Genomic DNA, 15,802 nt, shown 5'->3' with positions numbered 1-15,802 from the left:
GCAAGACTCAAAAGGTGAGTCCTTGAGCCCTGCTATCAGCCAAGAATATCCAATAAGTCAGGAAAGGGTATTTTATAAACCCTTTCACATTTAACCCTTTATAGGGCTTTTACACATACAATACACTTTGCTGGTATCAGACAAAGGTAAACTTCTATAATGAGAGATGAAGGGGTGTTTTATAAACACCTACATACATATTAACCTTAAATAGGGCTATAACACATGCAAATCACCTTGCTGATATCAGCTAGAAGGCAAATTCTCTGTTGAGACAGGAAGGGGTGCTGCCCATACATACTTATAAACTCTTAATAGAGCAAACATGGGGTGGCTAGCAGCAATGTAATGTAGCACGTGACAGGTGAGCTTATATTCAAATAGCCATTGGAATGAAACAGGTAACATTCCCATCATCAGAAACTGACAGGTCACATTTTTTACAGTTCTGAGAATTTTCAGTCGAAAATTGTTCAGTTTGAATCAAACTTTTAGTTCTATTTAAAAATGTTTGATCAATCAGAAACTTGCAGGGGAAGCTCTGAAAATAATTTAAAAAGGTGCCTATAGTAAACATTTAACCAAAAAAACATTTATTTGGAAATCACTAATTTACAGTTTGAGAGTTAAGTGGCAATGGCTACAAACATCAGCCATCGCAGAACTAATTCCGAATTCTGAATCAACTAAAATGGCCCCACTAGTGCACCATTTGGTTGATTCTGAATTCAGGTGAAGCTTGATTGGAAATTCAAAAATTCAAAAGGACACTGCATTTTCAAGTTTCTACTGAATTCCAAGTCTATCGAACAACTTATACAGCCTTTCCTCATCACCCAGCTGAGCTACAAATCCAAAAAACTCCTGTCTATGAGATAAGATCAGATCCAATAGATCAGAATGAGAGGCTGCTGCTTGTTTGGGTCTCTTCCTGGTTTGAGGAGCCCTTTGCTGCTTGCATGTAAATCTATCTGTGTATCTATTTTATTCTATTTTTAAATGCATCACCTGAAAATTAATTAACAAAATGGTGGAATGTTCCCTTCAATAACAACACTAGTTTCTTTTCACTTTCTTTTCCTTTTTATGTATATAAAATGCTTTCTGTAAGCTTCTTTGTGTTGTATAAAACCATAACAGAGAACAATGTTTCAGAGCTTATTCTTAGGTAAAATGCACAATGCTTACTTACTCCAAATGAAATATATGCTCCCAGAACACTTCCCGCAATTGTTGCGAAGCCTGCTGTCATAACAGCATGAATTTCAGATTTTGTTAAATCTTTTAAGTATGGACGTATCAAAAGAGGAGATTCGGTCTGAAATAAAAAGATTAAATTAAAAAGCAACAACACAAATTTATCAAAATTATATCAATGCAACTGTAATATGGCTCATGGGGACATGGAGAGAGAGAGGAGAAAGGGAAGTATTCTGCAATGACTGGTTTGAGTACTGTGTGATTTAAACATTTGGGGTTTATTTACTAAATTCCAAATTGCTGTGAATTGCAAAATAGCCATCATGTGACCATAACTGAGTTGGATAATTTTCTGATCTGCTATTGTTGTTTACATTTTGTAATTCAGTTTTCAATTCACTGCAAGTCAGAGATTGTGAATAAGACCCTGAGTGAGTATCACTGAAAAATACACATGCTCAGGGCCATACTAGGAATAAAATTGTCACAGGCATTTTTTTAATCACAGCCCATTGAGAAGGTGACGAGGCTTGTTAGGGGGTTTGTTATGTCATCACCAATGACAAGCATGCTCCTCCTTAAAGTGAGCATGTTGGTTCAGAGCCCCACTATAGAGCTCTCGGCACGAGAAAAAAGCCCTGTATTTGATCTCCACAGTGCAAGCAAATTTAATGACACACTTGCGTTGTGTTTGCGTGTGACTTGTGTCTAGCATCTCCATAAGTGGAGAAAGGAAAGTGTACGGTGCATGTGTTTGGATGTCGCTTGTGGGATTTGTGTGTGAGTGTTTTGTTTAAAAGGATTTCTTTCAGTTGTGTTGTGTTTGTGGTGTAAATGTGTGGCTAGGGGCTGCAGAGTGAGAGCGTATGTGTGTATAGGGTATGTAACGTGTGTACAATGGGGCTATAGTGTATGTGTGTATAGGTGAGGTAGTGTGTGTAGGGGCTGTAGATAGTTGATATTTAGTAAATGTAGTGTGTGTGTTTGCATACAGGGTATCTAGGGTGTGCATAGGGGAACCAGAGTGTGTATGTCAGGAATGAAGTATGTGTTTTTAGGTGGTGGAGTGTGTGCCTGTCGGGGATCTGTTATGTGTGTAGTGGATACAAAGAGTGTACAGTGGATCTATTGTGTGCTTAGGGGATACAGAGTGTTTATAAGGGATGTAGTGTGTGTCTGGAATGAAGTGTGTGTATAAGAGATGTAGTATCTATAGGGGATCTAGTGTGTGTAGGGGTGCAGTGTTTGTGATGGGGATAGCATGTGTAGGGGAGCAGAGTGTGTAGTGTGTGTTTGAAAAAAATAAAAATATAAACTTTGTATCTCTCCTCCCTTTTGACCTTTGACCAATGAGCTGTGACATTGTAAGACCTGGTGGTTCGATGCTGTTGAAGCATTGTCATGTTAGCCTTGGCAATGCTTTGAGAGAAATATTCATAAGCCGATGAAGCTCCTGGCTAGAGCCCCTTGGAACTCTTTATGTCTCCTCTCTGCTTTGAAGTGCCAGTGGGCTGTAGAAGTAGATCTGTAATCTCCCCATCAGCCCATGAAAGTACACAGCAAAATTGGCACTTTGATCTCCTTTGCCAGCCTTGGCCAATGGCCATTGTGGCATGTGTCCTGTTTGCCCTATGGCAAGTCTGGGCCTGCATGTGCTAAAACACTTACGGGAATAGTATATGCTAGATAGGTGACAGGTCTCAACAAGAGAGTCAAAGAGGTTTGTGTAGATTCCCCATATGCCATGTGGGTATACAGTATCTCACAAAAGTTAGTACACCCCTAACATTTTGTAAATATTTTATTATATCTTTTCATGTGACAACACTGAAAAAATGACACTCTGCTAAAATATAAAGTAGTAAGTGTACAGCCTGTATAACATTGTAAATTTGCTGTCTTCTCAAAATAACTCAACACTCAGCCATTAATGTCTAAACCTTGGCAACAAAAGTGAGTACACCCCTAAGGAAATGTCCAAATTGGGCCCAAAGTGTCAATATTTTGGGTGGCCACCATTATTTTCCAGCTCTGCCTTAACCCTCATGGCTGTGGGGTTCACCAGAGCTTCCACTCATCCATGATGACATCACAGAGCTGGTGGATGTTAGAGACCTCTTGCTCCCACCATGGTTCCCTCAATGAACTGTAGCTCCCTGTCAGGGTACCTGTTGTCTCTACCTCAGAGGAGGTGAGACACTTAGACGTTCATCCTCTCAGAGGGGTTGACTCACTCGTTCCTCACAGTTCTCTCGGCCGTTTACACGCCGGCGGCGAGGGACCCGCTTCCTTTTATGACGCGGCGCTCAGTAGCCGACGTCATGACGACAATCCGTTCCGACCTGTCAATCAAGTCCCGACCACGAATCAGGACTCGTCGGGGGTGTGATTACCTATCTAGAACCAGGGTATAAAGTAGGGCTTTATGCATTTGTTCATTGCCCTGTCGTGGTTCTAGCTTGTCTAGTCACTCAGTGCTCTTGTTATCTATTTGTCTCTTTGGTTTTGACCCGGCTTGTTTGTTCTACCCTGCTTACTTCTATTACCCTTTGACTCGGCTTGTCTCTCGCTTATCTGCTCTCTCGTTCCCTCGACCTCGGCTTGTCTCTAGACCATTCTTTGCTTACTCCTTACGTTAGTCCGGCCATTCTAAGGTCCGGTATACGTACCTACCTCCTGTTTGTACTTTGCGTGTTGGATCCCTGTCCCGATCCTGACACTCCCCAGTTCCGGCAGCACTCATGCAGGCCCACCATGACACTCCCACCACCATGCTTGACTGTAGGCAAGACATACTTTGTACTCCTCACCTGGTTGCCACCACACACACTTGACACCATCTGAACCAAATAAGTTTATCTTGGTCTCATTGGACCACAGGACAAGTAATCAATGGTCCTTAGTCTGCTTGTCTTCAGCAAACTGTTTGCAGGTTTTCTTGTGTATAATCTTTAAAAGAGGGTTTCTTCTGGGATGACAGCCATGTAGACCAATTTGATGCAGTGTGCAGTGTATGGTCTGAACCAGGGCCATCTATAATATGAATAGGACCCTGGGCAAAGCATTTTCTTGGGCCCCCTAGGCCCTGCCCCTTCCTCTCCCCCCCCCCCAATTACGCCCAACCCCCAATCACACTGACAGACCTTCTGACACATACACACACAGACAGATATATTAAAACATTCGCAGATACATACTGACACACATACACTGACACAAATATATACTTATATACATTCAGACATACTGACACACACATACATACATACAAACACACACAGACACATACACTGACAGATATACTGAAACACACACAGACACCTACAATGACAGATGTATTGACACACACACACATTCTGACACACACACAGACATACTGACTCACACAGGCATACTAACATACACACCGACAGGCATGCTGACACACACACAAACACAGACATACTGACACACACACACACACAGACATACTGACATACACACACAAACATACTGACATACACACACATAAACATACTGACACACACACACATAGGCATACTGACACACACACACACACACAGACACACACACACACAGACATACTGACACACACACAGACATATTGACATACACACACATACTGACACACCGACACTGACATACACACACAGACATACTGACACACACACAGACATACTGACACACACACACAGACATACTGACACACACACACACATACTGACACACTGACACTGACATACACACAGACATACTGACACACACACACACACACACACACACACAGACATACTGACATACACAGACACAGACATACTGACACACACACACACAGACATATTGACATACACAGACATACCGACATACACAGACATACTACTGACACACACACATTTAGCCACCCTCCAGGTTCTTACCTTTTCCTGGAGGGTGGTTTCCCTGGGGTCCAGTGGCAGGCTGAGGCAGATGGGAGTTCTCCTCTGGAACTCCCCTCCTCCTGCCTTTCTCCTCCCACGCGGCTATTATCTCCGGTGGGAGGAAGTGACGCGCGGCACTCACTTCCTCCCAGCCGGTACAGGAAGGGGTCCGGTCGCGCTGTTTAAGTGTCACAGCGCCCGACCGACCCCTGCTCACACATGATTACCGGGTGGCCCTTAGTGCATGGGCCACCCGGGGGGCCTCCTTAGTTGGTGGGCCGGTGCGGCTCTGTGCAGCCGCACCACAGGGTACATGGGGGCTGCTCAAATCGCGGGGCCCGCGGGGCCCGCGGGGCAACTGCTCTGGGGCCCCCCAGGAGCAACTGGGCCTGGGGCAGCTGCCCCGTTTGCTAAAGACGGCCCTGGTCTGAACACTAACAGGCTCAACAGTTCATTGAGGGAACCATGGTGGGAGCAAGAGGTCTCTAACATCCACCAGCTCTGTGATGTCATCATGGATGAGTGGAAGCTCTGGTGAACCCCACAGCCATGAGGGTTAAGGCAGAGCTGGAAAATAATGGTGGCCACCCAAAATATTGACACTTTGGGCCCAATTTGGACATTTCCTTAGGGGTGTACTCACTTTTGTTGCCAAGGTTTAGACATTAATGGCTGAGTGTTGAGTTATTTTGAGAAGACAGCAAATTTACAATGTTATACAGGCTGTACACTTACTACTTTATATTTTAGCAGAGTGTCATTTTTTCAGTGTTGTCACATGAAAAGATATAATAAAATATTTACAAAATGTTAGGGGTGTACTAACTTTTGTGAGATACTGTATACCCACATGGCATATGGGGAATCTACACAAACCTCTTTGACTCTCTTGTTGAGACCTGTCACCTATCTAGCATATACTATTCCCGTAAGTGTTTTAGCACATGCAGGCCCAGACTTGCCATAGGGCAAACAGGACACATGCCACAATGGCCATTGGCCAAGGCTGGCAAAGGAGATCAAAGTGCCAATTTTGCTGTGTACTTTCATGGGCTGATGGGGAGATTACAGATCTACTACCATTCATGTCTAAACCGTTGGCAACAAAAGTGAGTACACACCTAAGTGAAAATGTTCAAATTGGTCCCAATTAGCCATTTTCCCTCCCCGTTGTCATGTGACTCATTAGTGTTACAAGGTCTCAGGTGTGAATGGGGAGCCGGTGTGTTCAATTTGGTGTTATCGCTCTCAAACTCTCTCATACTGGTTACTGGATGTTCAACATGGCACCTCATGGCAAAGAACTCTCTGAGGATCTGAAAAAACAGAATTGTTGCTCTACTTAAAGATGGCCTAGGCTATAAGAAGATTACCAAGAAACTGAGCTGCAGCACAGTGGGCAAGACCATACAGCGGTTTCACAGAACAGGTTCCTGTTCTGTGAAACCGCTGTATGGTCTTGCCCACTGTGCTGCAGCTCAGTTTCTTGGTAATCTTCTTATAGCCTAGGCCATCTTTAAGTAGAGCAACAATTCTGTTTTTTCAGATCCTCAGAGAGTTCTTTGCCATGAGGTGCCATGTTGAACATCCAGTAACCAGTATGAGAGAGTTTGAGAGCGATAACACCAAATTGAACACACCGGCTCCCCATTCACACCTGAGACCTTGTAACACTAATGAGTCACATGACAACGGGGAGGGAAAATGGCTAATTGGGACCAATTTGAACATTTTCACTTAGGTGTGTACTCACTTTTGTTGCCAACGGTTTAGACATGAATGGCTGTGTGTTGAGTTATTTTACGGGGACAGCAAATTTACACTGTTATACAGGCTGTACACTTACTACTTTACGTTGTAGTAGAGTGTCATTTCTTCAGTGTTGTCACATGAAAAGATTCAATAAAATATTTACAAAAATGTGAGGGGTGTACTCACTTTTGTGAGATACTGTATATCTCATACCAGTCTTCCAAAGTGAATCAATATTTACAGTGTCTCATACCTGCCCTACAAATATATTTCCAGCTGCAACCAGTGACTCTGTTGGCGTTGTTGACATTGTAATTTGCATTATCCACCCAACCTTTAGAAAAAAAAAAAGAAAAAAAAGTTTTATTGGAACACAACAACTACAATGAAATATACCAGTTTATTGGATTATATATATTCAAAATCTTAATATTGGAGGGTTACTCCAACTCTTTTTTGTGGGGTAGAGGGGTAGCATTTTTCTACGTAAAATGCCATATTGGGAACAATGTGTTTGTCCACCCTACATTTTGCAGTAAACTTAATATTTTTACTCCCTGCACCGCCTTTAACAATTCAAACTGATGTCAGCTAGGGCCTTGAGTGCTTTTCAAAGAGAACCATGTGAATGGATGGTTTTGAGGTCATAGAGAATGCAACCTCTGAGCCAGCAAGAGGAGGGGGAGAGGGAGTGGGGAAGGAAATTTGGATAGTGGGAAAAGAAAAGAAAAATAAAGTGCAATTAATTGGTTAGGAAGGCAGAAGGGCTTAACTCAGGGAGGGAGAGAGGCTGGAAGAAAAGATGTATGCCCACCTGCCACGCCTTTTTTTTTTTTTTAATTGTCAGTATTTAGGCTGATGTGTACTATGGTCATTGCTGCCGCCCAGGAGTAGTGGGAGTCTGAGCACAGTACTTATTTTTGTATGTATGTATTTTTTTATTTTTGCATCACACAGCCATGTTACAACCCACCTAAGAGGTTTGCCTTGGCAGGTGGGCTTACATCTAATGGCCATTGGAGTGAAACTAAAAACCTCCATTTCTATAAATATGCACAGGGATTTGGAATAGTGCGCAAGTAACGTTTTTCTTTGTTTTTTTTATTGTAGATTAAAAGGAATTTGATTTGTTCATACCAGCAGAAAATATTTTGTGCACAAGTTTGCTTACTGATAACAATGTATGCAACTAAAATGTAATTTAGACCAAGAACAATGTGTCTTATGTATGCAGAATAATTTCACAATACAGTTTCCAGGAAGAGGGCCATTAGGCACGAGGGACAGAGGGATTTGGACCATAAATAGAGACACATGGAGGGTATGTTATCTAGTCTCTTCACTGTTAAAGTCTAAATATCGAAAATTAGATTTTTTATTTTTTTTGTAAAACATTAATTTCTAAGGCTTTTTTTTTCAGTTGCAGCTAGTTTGTGCATGCCCATCATAAACTGCAAATGTTAAAACAAAACATACACATCCAAACTTTTTATATAAATTATATTGTACAATGGTGAAATAATTTAGCATCCATTACATTCATATCACAATCAGTTAATTACCCCAGTCTTTACATGTTATGTACTGATGAAAATACTTTTCTGGAATATTTATGTGTTTATAAGTAAGTGTTTCCATGTTTGCATGTTATGTCTCGACACATGTTTTAAAAAGCAATTATACGAAAATGCGATGTGGTGTACTGTAAACATATTTTATTGTGAATTCAGTATACATAAAACAGATAAGTGACTACCTACCTTTTTAATGAGCCACTGCATAAATCCAATATAATAAAGCATGGACATAACAGTGCTGAAGAAAATCACAATAGGAAGAACCTATGGCATATGAAGAGAAAAGAGAGCGAATTTAGCTGCATTTTGTCTTATCCAAAATCTTTAAAGGGACACTACAGGCACCCAGACCCCTTCACTCATTTAAGTGGTCTGTGTGCAGTGTCCTTGTCTCCTTAACCCTGCACTGTGAAACAACAGTACCAGAGAAACTGCAATGTCTACATTAAATGGTTAATACTCCCTCTAGTGGCTGTCTATCAAAGTTGAACTCTGTGAAATGATGCTGGATTTCCTCATGGTTTGCATGAGGATGTCTAGACTCTTCATAATCCCCAGAGGAAAGCATTGAATCCATGCTTTCCTATGGGGAAGGCCTAATGTGTGTGCGATGCTCACCATTCATGTGCATTAGGTTCCCACTGATGTCAGGGGAGGCGGAGACAGAGCTAGTGCTGAGGGACATATGCGCTGGAAACAGATAAGTGAATTAAAGGATCTTAAACCCTTTCATTACTGCAAAGGGGGACGGGGCAGAGGGACACTATAGTGCTAGGAATATAACTTTGTATTTCTAATATAGTGGTTCTTAATAAAAAAAAAGTGCATTTGCAAGTGCTTCTATGGGCCTATCACAATTTTTAATAGAAACCACATTTTTTATAGAAACCAGCAAATACAATGGTACAAATTGCAGATGTAATTACAATTAAGGCTAGAGTCGCTGAACTGAATGCATAGCTGAGATTTTTTTAAGTTAAGCTTTTTTGACCTTCAATTTGACATTCACTTTGAATTCTCACTTCAGTAAATAACCCTGAAAGTAAATTTCAAATGTATGGCCAGAATGACTGAACTGGAAAAAATCTGTTAGCTAGAGGTTTACAATTCTGTTTCATTTTTTGCATTTGTTTAACAAAAATCCTACTACTCTAATCTATAGGAAAACCAGTGATAGGGTTCAAAAAACTGATCAGTCACAACATGAAAACCACCTGCCTAATGTCGTGCAGGAGCCCCTTTTGCTTCTAAAACAGCTCTGATGTGTTGAGACATGTACTCCACAAGACCTCTGATTGTGTTCTTTGGTATCTGGCACCAAGACAGTCCTAAAAGTTGCATGGTGGAGTCACCATGGATCGGATCTGTTGTTCCAGAACATCACACAGATGCTCAGATTGAGATCTGGGGAATGTGTAGGCCAAAAAAACACTTTGAACTCTTTGTCATGTTCCTTAAACCATTTTTGAACAGTTTTGCAGGGTGCATTATCGTGTTGAAAAAGGCTCTGCCATCAGTGAACATTATTGCCTTCTTCCCATAGTCCATCCTGCTGCCATCTCTTCCCCAGGTAAATGACACACACACACCCAACCAACCATCCACCTAAACTAAAAGACAATGTGATTAATCAGATAAGGCAACATTCTTCCAGATGGGCTTGCCTTTGTTCCCCATGTGCATCAATGAACCTTGGGCGCCCATGACCCTTGTGCTGGTTCGTCTGTCATTCTTCCCTGGACCACTTTTGCTAGGTACTAACCACTGCATACCTGGGACACCCCACAAGACTTGCTGTTTTGGAGATGCCTTGACCAAGTCGTCTAGCCATCCCTATCTGGCCTTGCCAAAGTCACTCAGATCTTTTCGCTTGCCCATTTTTCCTGCTTCCAACACATGAAATTCAGTGGTTTAATGTTGTGGCCGATCAGTGTATATTGGGCATGAAGTTTACTGGACACAATGTCCAAAAGCTGCTTTTTCTACATCAGTAGGGAAGAATTGATTGTTTATATATTCTTACCTTAAAAGCGAAAAAGTGATCAATGTATTTGTCTCCAAACACAAACTTGGCTCCAGTATCACTATATTCCAGAAATGTCTGAAAGAAGCAGAATGTATAATGTTTAAAATTATATATACTCGGAAATATTACAAAGGGCTAAAGGATTACTTATGTTGAGCAACCACTACATCGCACTGTACCATGTTGCCAGGAGTACCATTTTGCAATAGTTTGCCATCTTAGCTGGGTTTCCACTAGGTGCCCAACCTCCTGTGAGTCTTTTTCTGAGATCTAGAATTCTCAGAACCAATGAATGAAACTCCTTGTAAAGAATTTACATTTAGTCTTGTTCCCCTCTGGCTTATGACTTTCTTATGATGCTGCTGGGGATGGAGTTTACTGTCAGCACCATCAAATATCTCTGCATGTGCAGTGATTTTTACTGAAATGCTGCACACACAAACTACAAGCAACATAACCACTTCAAATCACCAAATTGGTCATTGTGCTTATTATGCCTTTAATAAGCCAACTTTAGAGCAAATTGAAACAAAGCCACAGGGTGACAGATTTCATTAACTATTGGATCAATTTGACCACATCATACGCACTGATGTGGACATGGGGTCCTGTGCAAGGTCCCCCCTTATTTTCCACCTGCATCCTCTGCCTATTTACTTATATGAAATCATCAGTAACATGGCAGGTTTACAAGCTCCCTTTTACTAATATTAACCCCTATAGCCTTTTTTAATTAGTTTTTTTTTACATTTTAATGTGGCGACTGGCTTGCAAGAGTTGGCTAACCACAAGATGATTAACGCTCACACCGCCTCGGGTTTTCTAACTATTTTCAAATAGTTTGGATTTTTTTTTAAATGGGCTGATATTAGCCATATTGTCCTTTCAAAATTGGGACCAAATTCAGGCTCGTTTGGAAATTGTTATATACTATGAACAATGTCCAGATTTTGCAGTCTACATGTCCCAAATTGCAACAAATGGTTTTACACATTCGGAAAGAGGGCACTTAGATTTTAGTGGATAATCTTGACAGTGTCAAAGCTTCTGCTGAGACACGATGCAGCGTTCAGAGGAAATAAACACAAGCTACTCTGATGCAGTGTCATCAAATTTAGTACAAGAATAATTCTCAGGGAGATTCTGAGGTAGGGGGGAGTTAACTCCAATCGGGTGGGAATATAACTCCAATGAAACTCATATAGTGTTTGGATGAACCTGATAAGAGTTTTAGTTTGCAATAGCTTTATATAGCAAGTCATCATTTTAATAGAAGAAAATGCAAGCTTAAAATGGCACTTAAACTTACACAGCCCTTAGGTATGATTCTTTTTCATACAAACACCTTAATCGCAATAAAACTATCCACCTCTATTAGAAACTTTGGTCACAAAATGTATATTTCATCCGTCTCTTTAAGAAGCATTTGATTGTACAATTTACAATCACTAACAAGGAAGTAAGTGCTAAGCAAAAATGGGCCGGATCTTCATTAGCTGCAGATGCCATTTCTGCAGCTAATAAATGGTACGTTTTTAAGATTTTTTTGCGCAAATCTTAGCAAATGCATCTATTTTGCAATAATTAATTACGGTATGCATTAAAAATGCATTTTTGGACAAAGAATTTCCCTTTAACAAATCCTTATGTATTTTTTTTTTTATTATTTATCTGAAAGATAAGACATTGGAGGATGTGTTATTCATTAGTCACACAAGTAACAACTGGTATTATATAGTATCATTAAATTGGCCTCTTAGTATGGAGGATACATGTTTATCTACTTTTATAATAAAAAAAAGAGACTAATAAAACACTGTGGTTGTTTTCCTGCAGTATTGCATTGTCTGTAAAGCAGTATATTTCATCCTGGAGACCTACAACCAGGCTGTTTCATAACTCATAACTCTCAGTTACCCTTTAACTAACTAATGCAATGTCCTTTCTTTCTACTACCCATCTCGAAATGCTATCCAGGAAGCACACCCTTTATTGTCAAATGCTGAAAAAGATAGCACAAGCAGACTTTGTAGCTTGTATGTTTATTGTAAGGAACAGCAAAATCAATTCAAACTATTTTCCAATTTGCAGCCTTTCTTTCTTTTTAATGATTTGTGCATTTGCAAATGTAATCAATCCCTCAATATTGGTATCTATAATGCTGATTTTTGATATGTTTTACATAAACATAGTCAAGGACTCACCTGTACTTGTATACCAAGCCAATCAAATGCGTCAAACCCTGGCTTTGTTCTTAAAATAACGAGTCCTAACAGGAACTGAAGTCCAATTCCCCAAAACACTTGGCGCCAATGTACCTGTATAAAGAGTTTTGATAATGGCATGTTAACCATATAAAACATATGCTAATTATACAAAACAACAGTCAATGTTACCATTTCCCATGCACAAAGCTTGCAGATGCCACTAATTATGAGCTTTCACAGCCATCAACAATGATAGAGCGAGTAGCAATGTATCTCCCAAATCTTGATTGCTTTGGTCCTTTATTGCCCAGATAAACAGAGCCGAAAAGAGGATTGTTAAAAAAAAACCCAAAAAAAAAACCCCCAAAAAAAAGATGTTCTGGTTATTAATTCAAATTGAAAGCTGACATTTGACTCTGACATGTTTATGAACCTCCTGCATCTCTCTGAAAGCATGTAACATTCACCATCAGATCATCTCCCTACAATTGGATCTAATGATAACAGCTGAATGGTGTTCTGTTCAATAAACAGTGGTTTGGGCTTAATTGATAAAATTAGCAAAATTAAGGCCGAAATATCAAAGCTGCTAAAAATCTCCAAGCTGAACTGGATATTTTTCCGCAGCTCAACTAGTTTTATTTAAATGTAGCAAGTTGTAGACATGTGCATTCATTTTCGTACGAATACGATTTAGTCAGAAAATTCGCTTTTTTTTTGTATTCATTTACTAAAATGTAAATGAAAGCCCTACATACAAAATATAAATGAAAGGACAAATGCCGAAAGCATTAACTTTTCGTTTCGTTTGTTTAATATACTCCGTGCTGCAGGGGAAATAACCCCCACAGCACAGAGAAAATAACATTGGCATGCGCAAAAAAAAAAAAAATCAATGAGGAAGCTGGCAGCGCTATTCCAACCCCCTCCCCCCCCCCATTAAAACCTATTGGGGTCACTATAACCCTCATATTAATAAAAAGGGAGGTTAAATCCTCCCGCATGCCACGGGTACGGGCATGTCGCCTAAACAGCGACATGCCCCTTTTTTGGCGCATGCGCAGTGCTGTTTTCGTCCTAATGGACGAAAACAAATAATTTTTGAACTAAATTTGTTTGAAATCAAATGGTTTGAGGACAAAATTCAAGATTGACAAATTAAATTTTTATTTAGTACAAAATCATTCGTACGAAATTAAAATTTCACTGGTGCACATGTCTAGCAAGTTTTTTGCGAAGTTAATGGTGTTTATTGAATACTTTTCTTTCTTTTTTCTTTTTCATTATATATATATATATATATAAAAATATATTTTTATTTTCTATATTATACCAATCAAATTTATTTGTTTCCATTTTTATCCAACGTATTCTGTCTGGTCTACTCATATCTTACTGCACCCAATGTGATTAGATACTAATATATATCTTACTGCGACTAGTCTCCCTTAGGGTTACACAACATGGTTCTATTTCTGTTTAGTTTCTCTCTTGGGTTTAGCCCCCTTCTGTACCCTTTATTATAGTTATTGACTCAAATTCCTCTCCTCTTTTCGTGTTTATTGAAAAGACCCATAAGGGTTCATTTGATTTCACCCTTGAAAATTAGCTCAAGTCTAACATTGATCATGATTATGTTTTATGTGCTATATTGCTCTCCATTATATAATTAATTACCAGATGAACCTGTTGCATCATTTTTGTTTTTGGAGTTACACTATTCAAACTAACTCGATTGCATTCCACGAAGAAGCAAGTAGAAGTATAGATCAGGGTATTGCAGTGGTTGTGATCTCTTTGGATGTTGCCAAGGAGTTTGATAAAGTTCCACACAATAGATTAGTTTTTAAACTCAAAGAAATTGGTGTAGATGGAAATGTCGTTTTCATCTTGTTCTTATTCTTGGGTAGACCATTGGTTTAATAATAGTACAGAAAGTTGTCATTAATGGTAAATTTTCAAGCTGGACAGAGGTGGCAAGTGATGTCCCTCAGGGTTCTGTTCTGGGACCTCTTCTATTTAACATTTTTATAAATGATCTTGTTAAAAGCATTGAAAGTCATGTTTCAGTGTTTGCAGATGACACAAAATTATGTAAAGTAATACAATGTGAGCAAGGTATTACTTTGCTGCAGAGAGATTTAGATAGACTGGGGGACTGGGCACTCAAATGGCAGATTACATTTAATGTAGAAAAATGCAAAGTTAGGTGTAAAGAATACACAAGCAACGTATACCCTTAATGAAAGCGAATTAGGAATAACAACACAGAAGGATTTGGGAATTATTATAGACAACAAACTATGCAGCACTGTGCGATGTCAATCAGCAGTGGCTAAGACCAGTAAGGTATGGTCATGCAAGAAAAAGGGCATTAATTCTCAGGATAAGAATATAATTTTGCCTCTTTATAAATCACTGGTAAGACCACATCTTGAACATGCTGTGCAATTTTGGGCACCTGTTATAAAGAAGGATATTATGGCACTAGAAAAAGTGCAGAGATGGACTACAAAATTAATAAAAGTAATGGAACATTTTAGCTATGAAGAAAGGTTAACAAATTTAACCTCTTTAGTTTAGAAAAACGTTGCCTCAGAGGGGATATGATAACATTATACAAATATATCCGGGACCAATATAAACCAGTGTGTAGAAATCTATTCACACACAGAACTATACATAGGACACAAGGTCATGCGTTTAAACTGGAAGAAAGAAGATGTAGTCTAAGGCAAAGAAAAGTTTTTTTTACCATAAGAAAAATATTGATGTGAAATTCTCTGCTTGAAGAAGTGGTTTTATCAGAGTCCATACAGATGTTTAAACGGCAACTGGATGCATACTTGCAAAAACATAATATTCAATTATATCATATTTTAACTGTAGGGTAATAGCTTCTTGATCCAAGGATAAATCTGACTAACATTCTGGGGTCAAGAAGTAATATTTTTCCTAGTTTGTTGCAAAATTGGAAGTGCTTCAAACTGTTTTTTTTTTTTTTTGACCAACAGCAAAAAACAAATGTGAGAAAGGCTGAACTTGATGGACACATGTCTCTTTTCAGCCTATGTAACTGTAACTATGTAACTATGTAACTATCAATCCTTATGCATGAATATT

At 39.5% G+C, this 15,802-nt stretch overlaps 1 protein-coding gene across 1 annotated transcript in view; it reads right to left on the bottom strand.

The window, feature by feature from the left end:
• Nucleotides 1-15,802, bottom strand: part of SLC28A3 (solute carrier family 28 member 3) — a 77,967-nt gene that overhangs the window by 25,601 nt on the left and 36,564 nt on the right. Inside the window, exons 7-11 of the mRNA XM_063454990.1 lie at nucleotides 12,677-12,790; nucleotides 10,470-10,547; nucleotides 8,630-8,710; nucleotides 7,123-7,203; nucleotides 1,193-1,318 (exon numbers count right to left, since the gene is read on the bottom strand). Of these exons, the coding sequence (XP_063311060.1) occupies nucleotides 1,193-1,318; nucleotides 7,123-7,203; nucleotides 8,630-8,710; nucleotides 10,470-10,547; nucleotides 12,677-12,790 (480 nt within the window). The remainder of the gene's footprint in view (nucleotides 1-1,192; nucleotides 1,319-7,122; nucleotides 7,204-8,629; nucleotides 8,711-10,469; nucleotides 10,548-12,676; nucleotides 12,791-15,802) is intronic.

This window comes from Pelobates fuscus, chromosome 5 (assembly GCF_036172605.1).
Source record: "Pelobates fuscus isolate aPelFus1 chromosome 5, aPelFus1.pri, whole genome shotgun sequence".
NCBI lineage: Eukaryota > Metazoa > Chordata > Amphibia > Anura > Pelobatidae > Pelobates > Pelobates fuscus.
The sequence above is the reverse complement of the archived record's forward strand: the minus strand, read 5'-3'. Positions and strand labels throughout refer to the sequence as shown.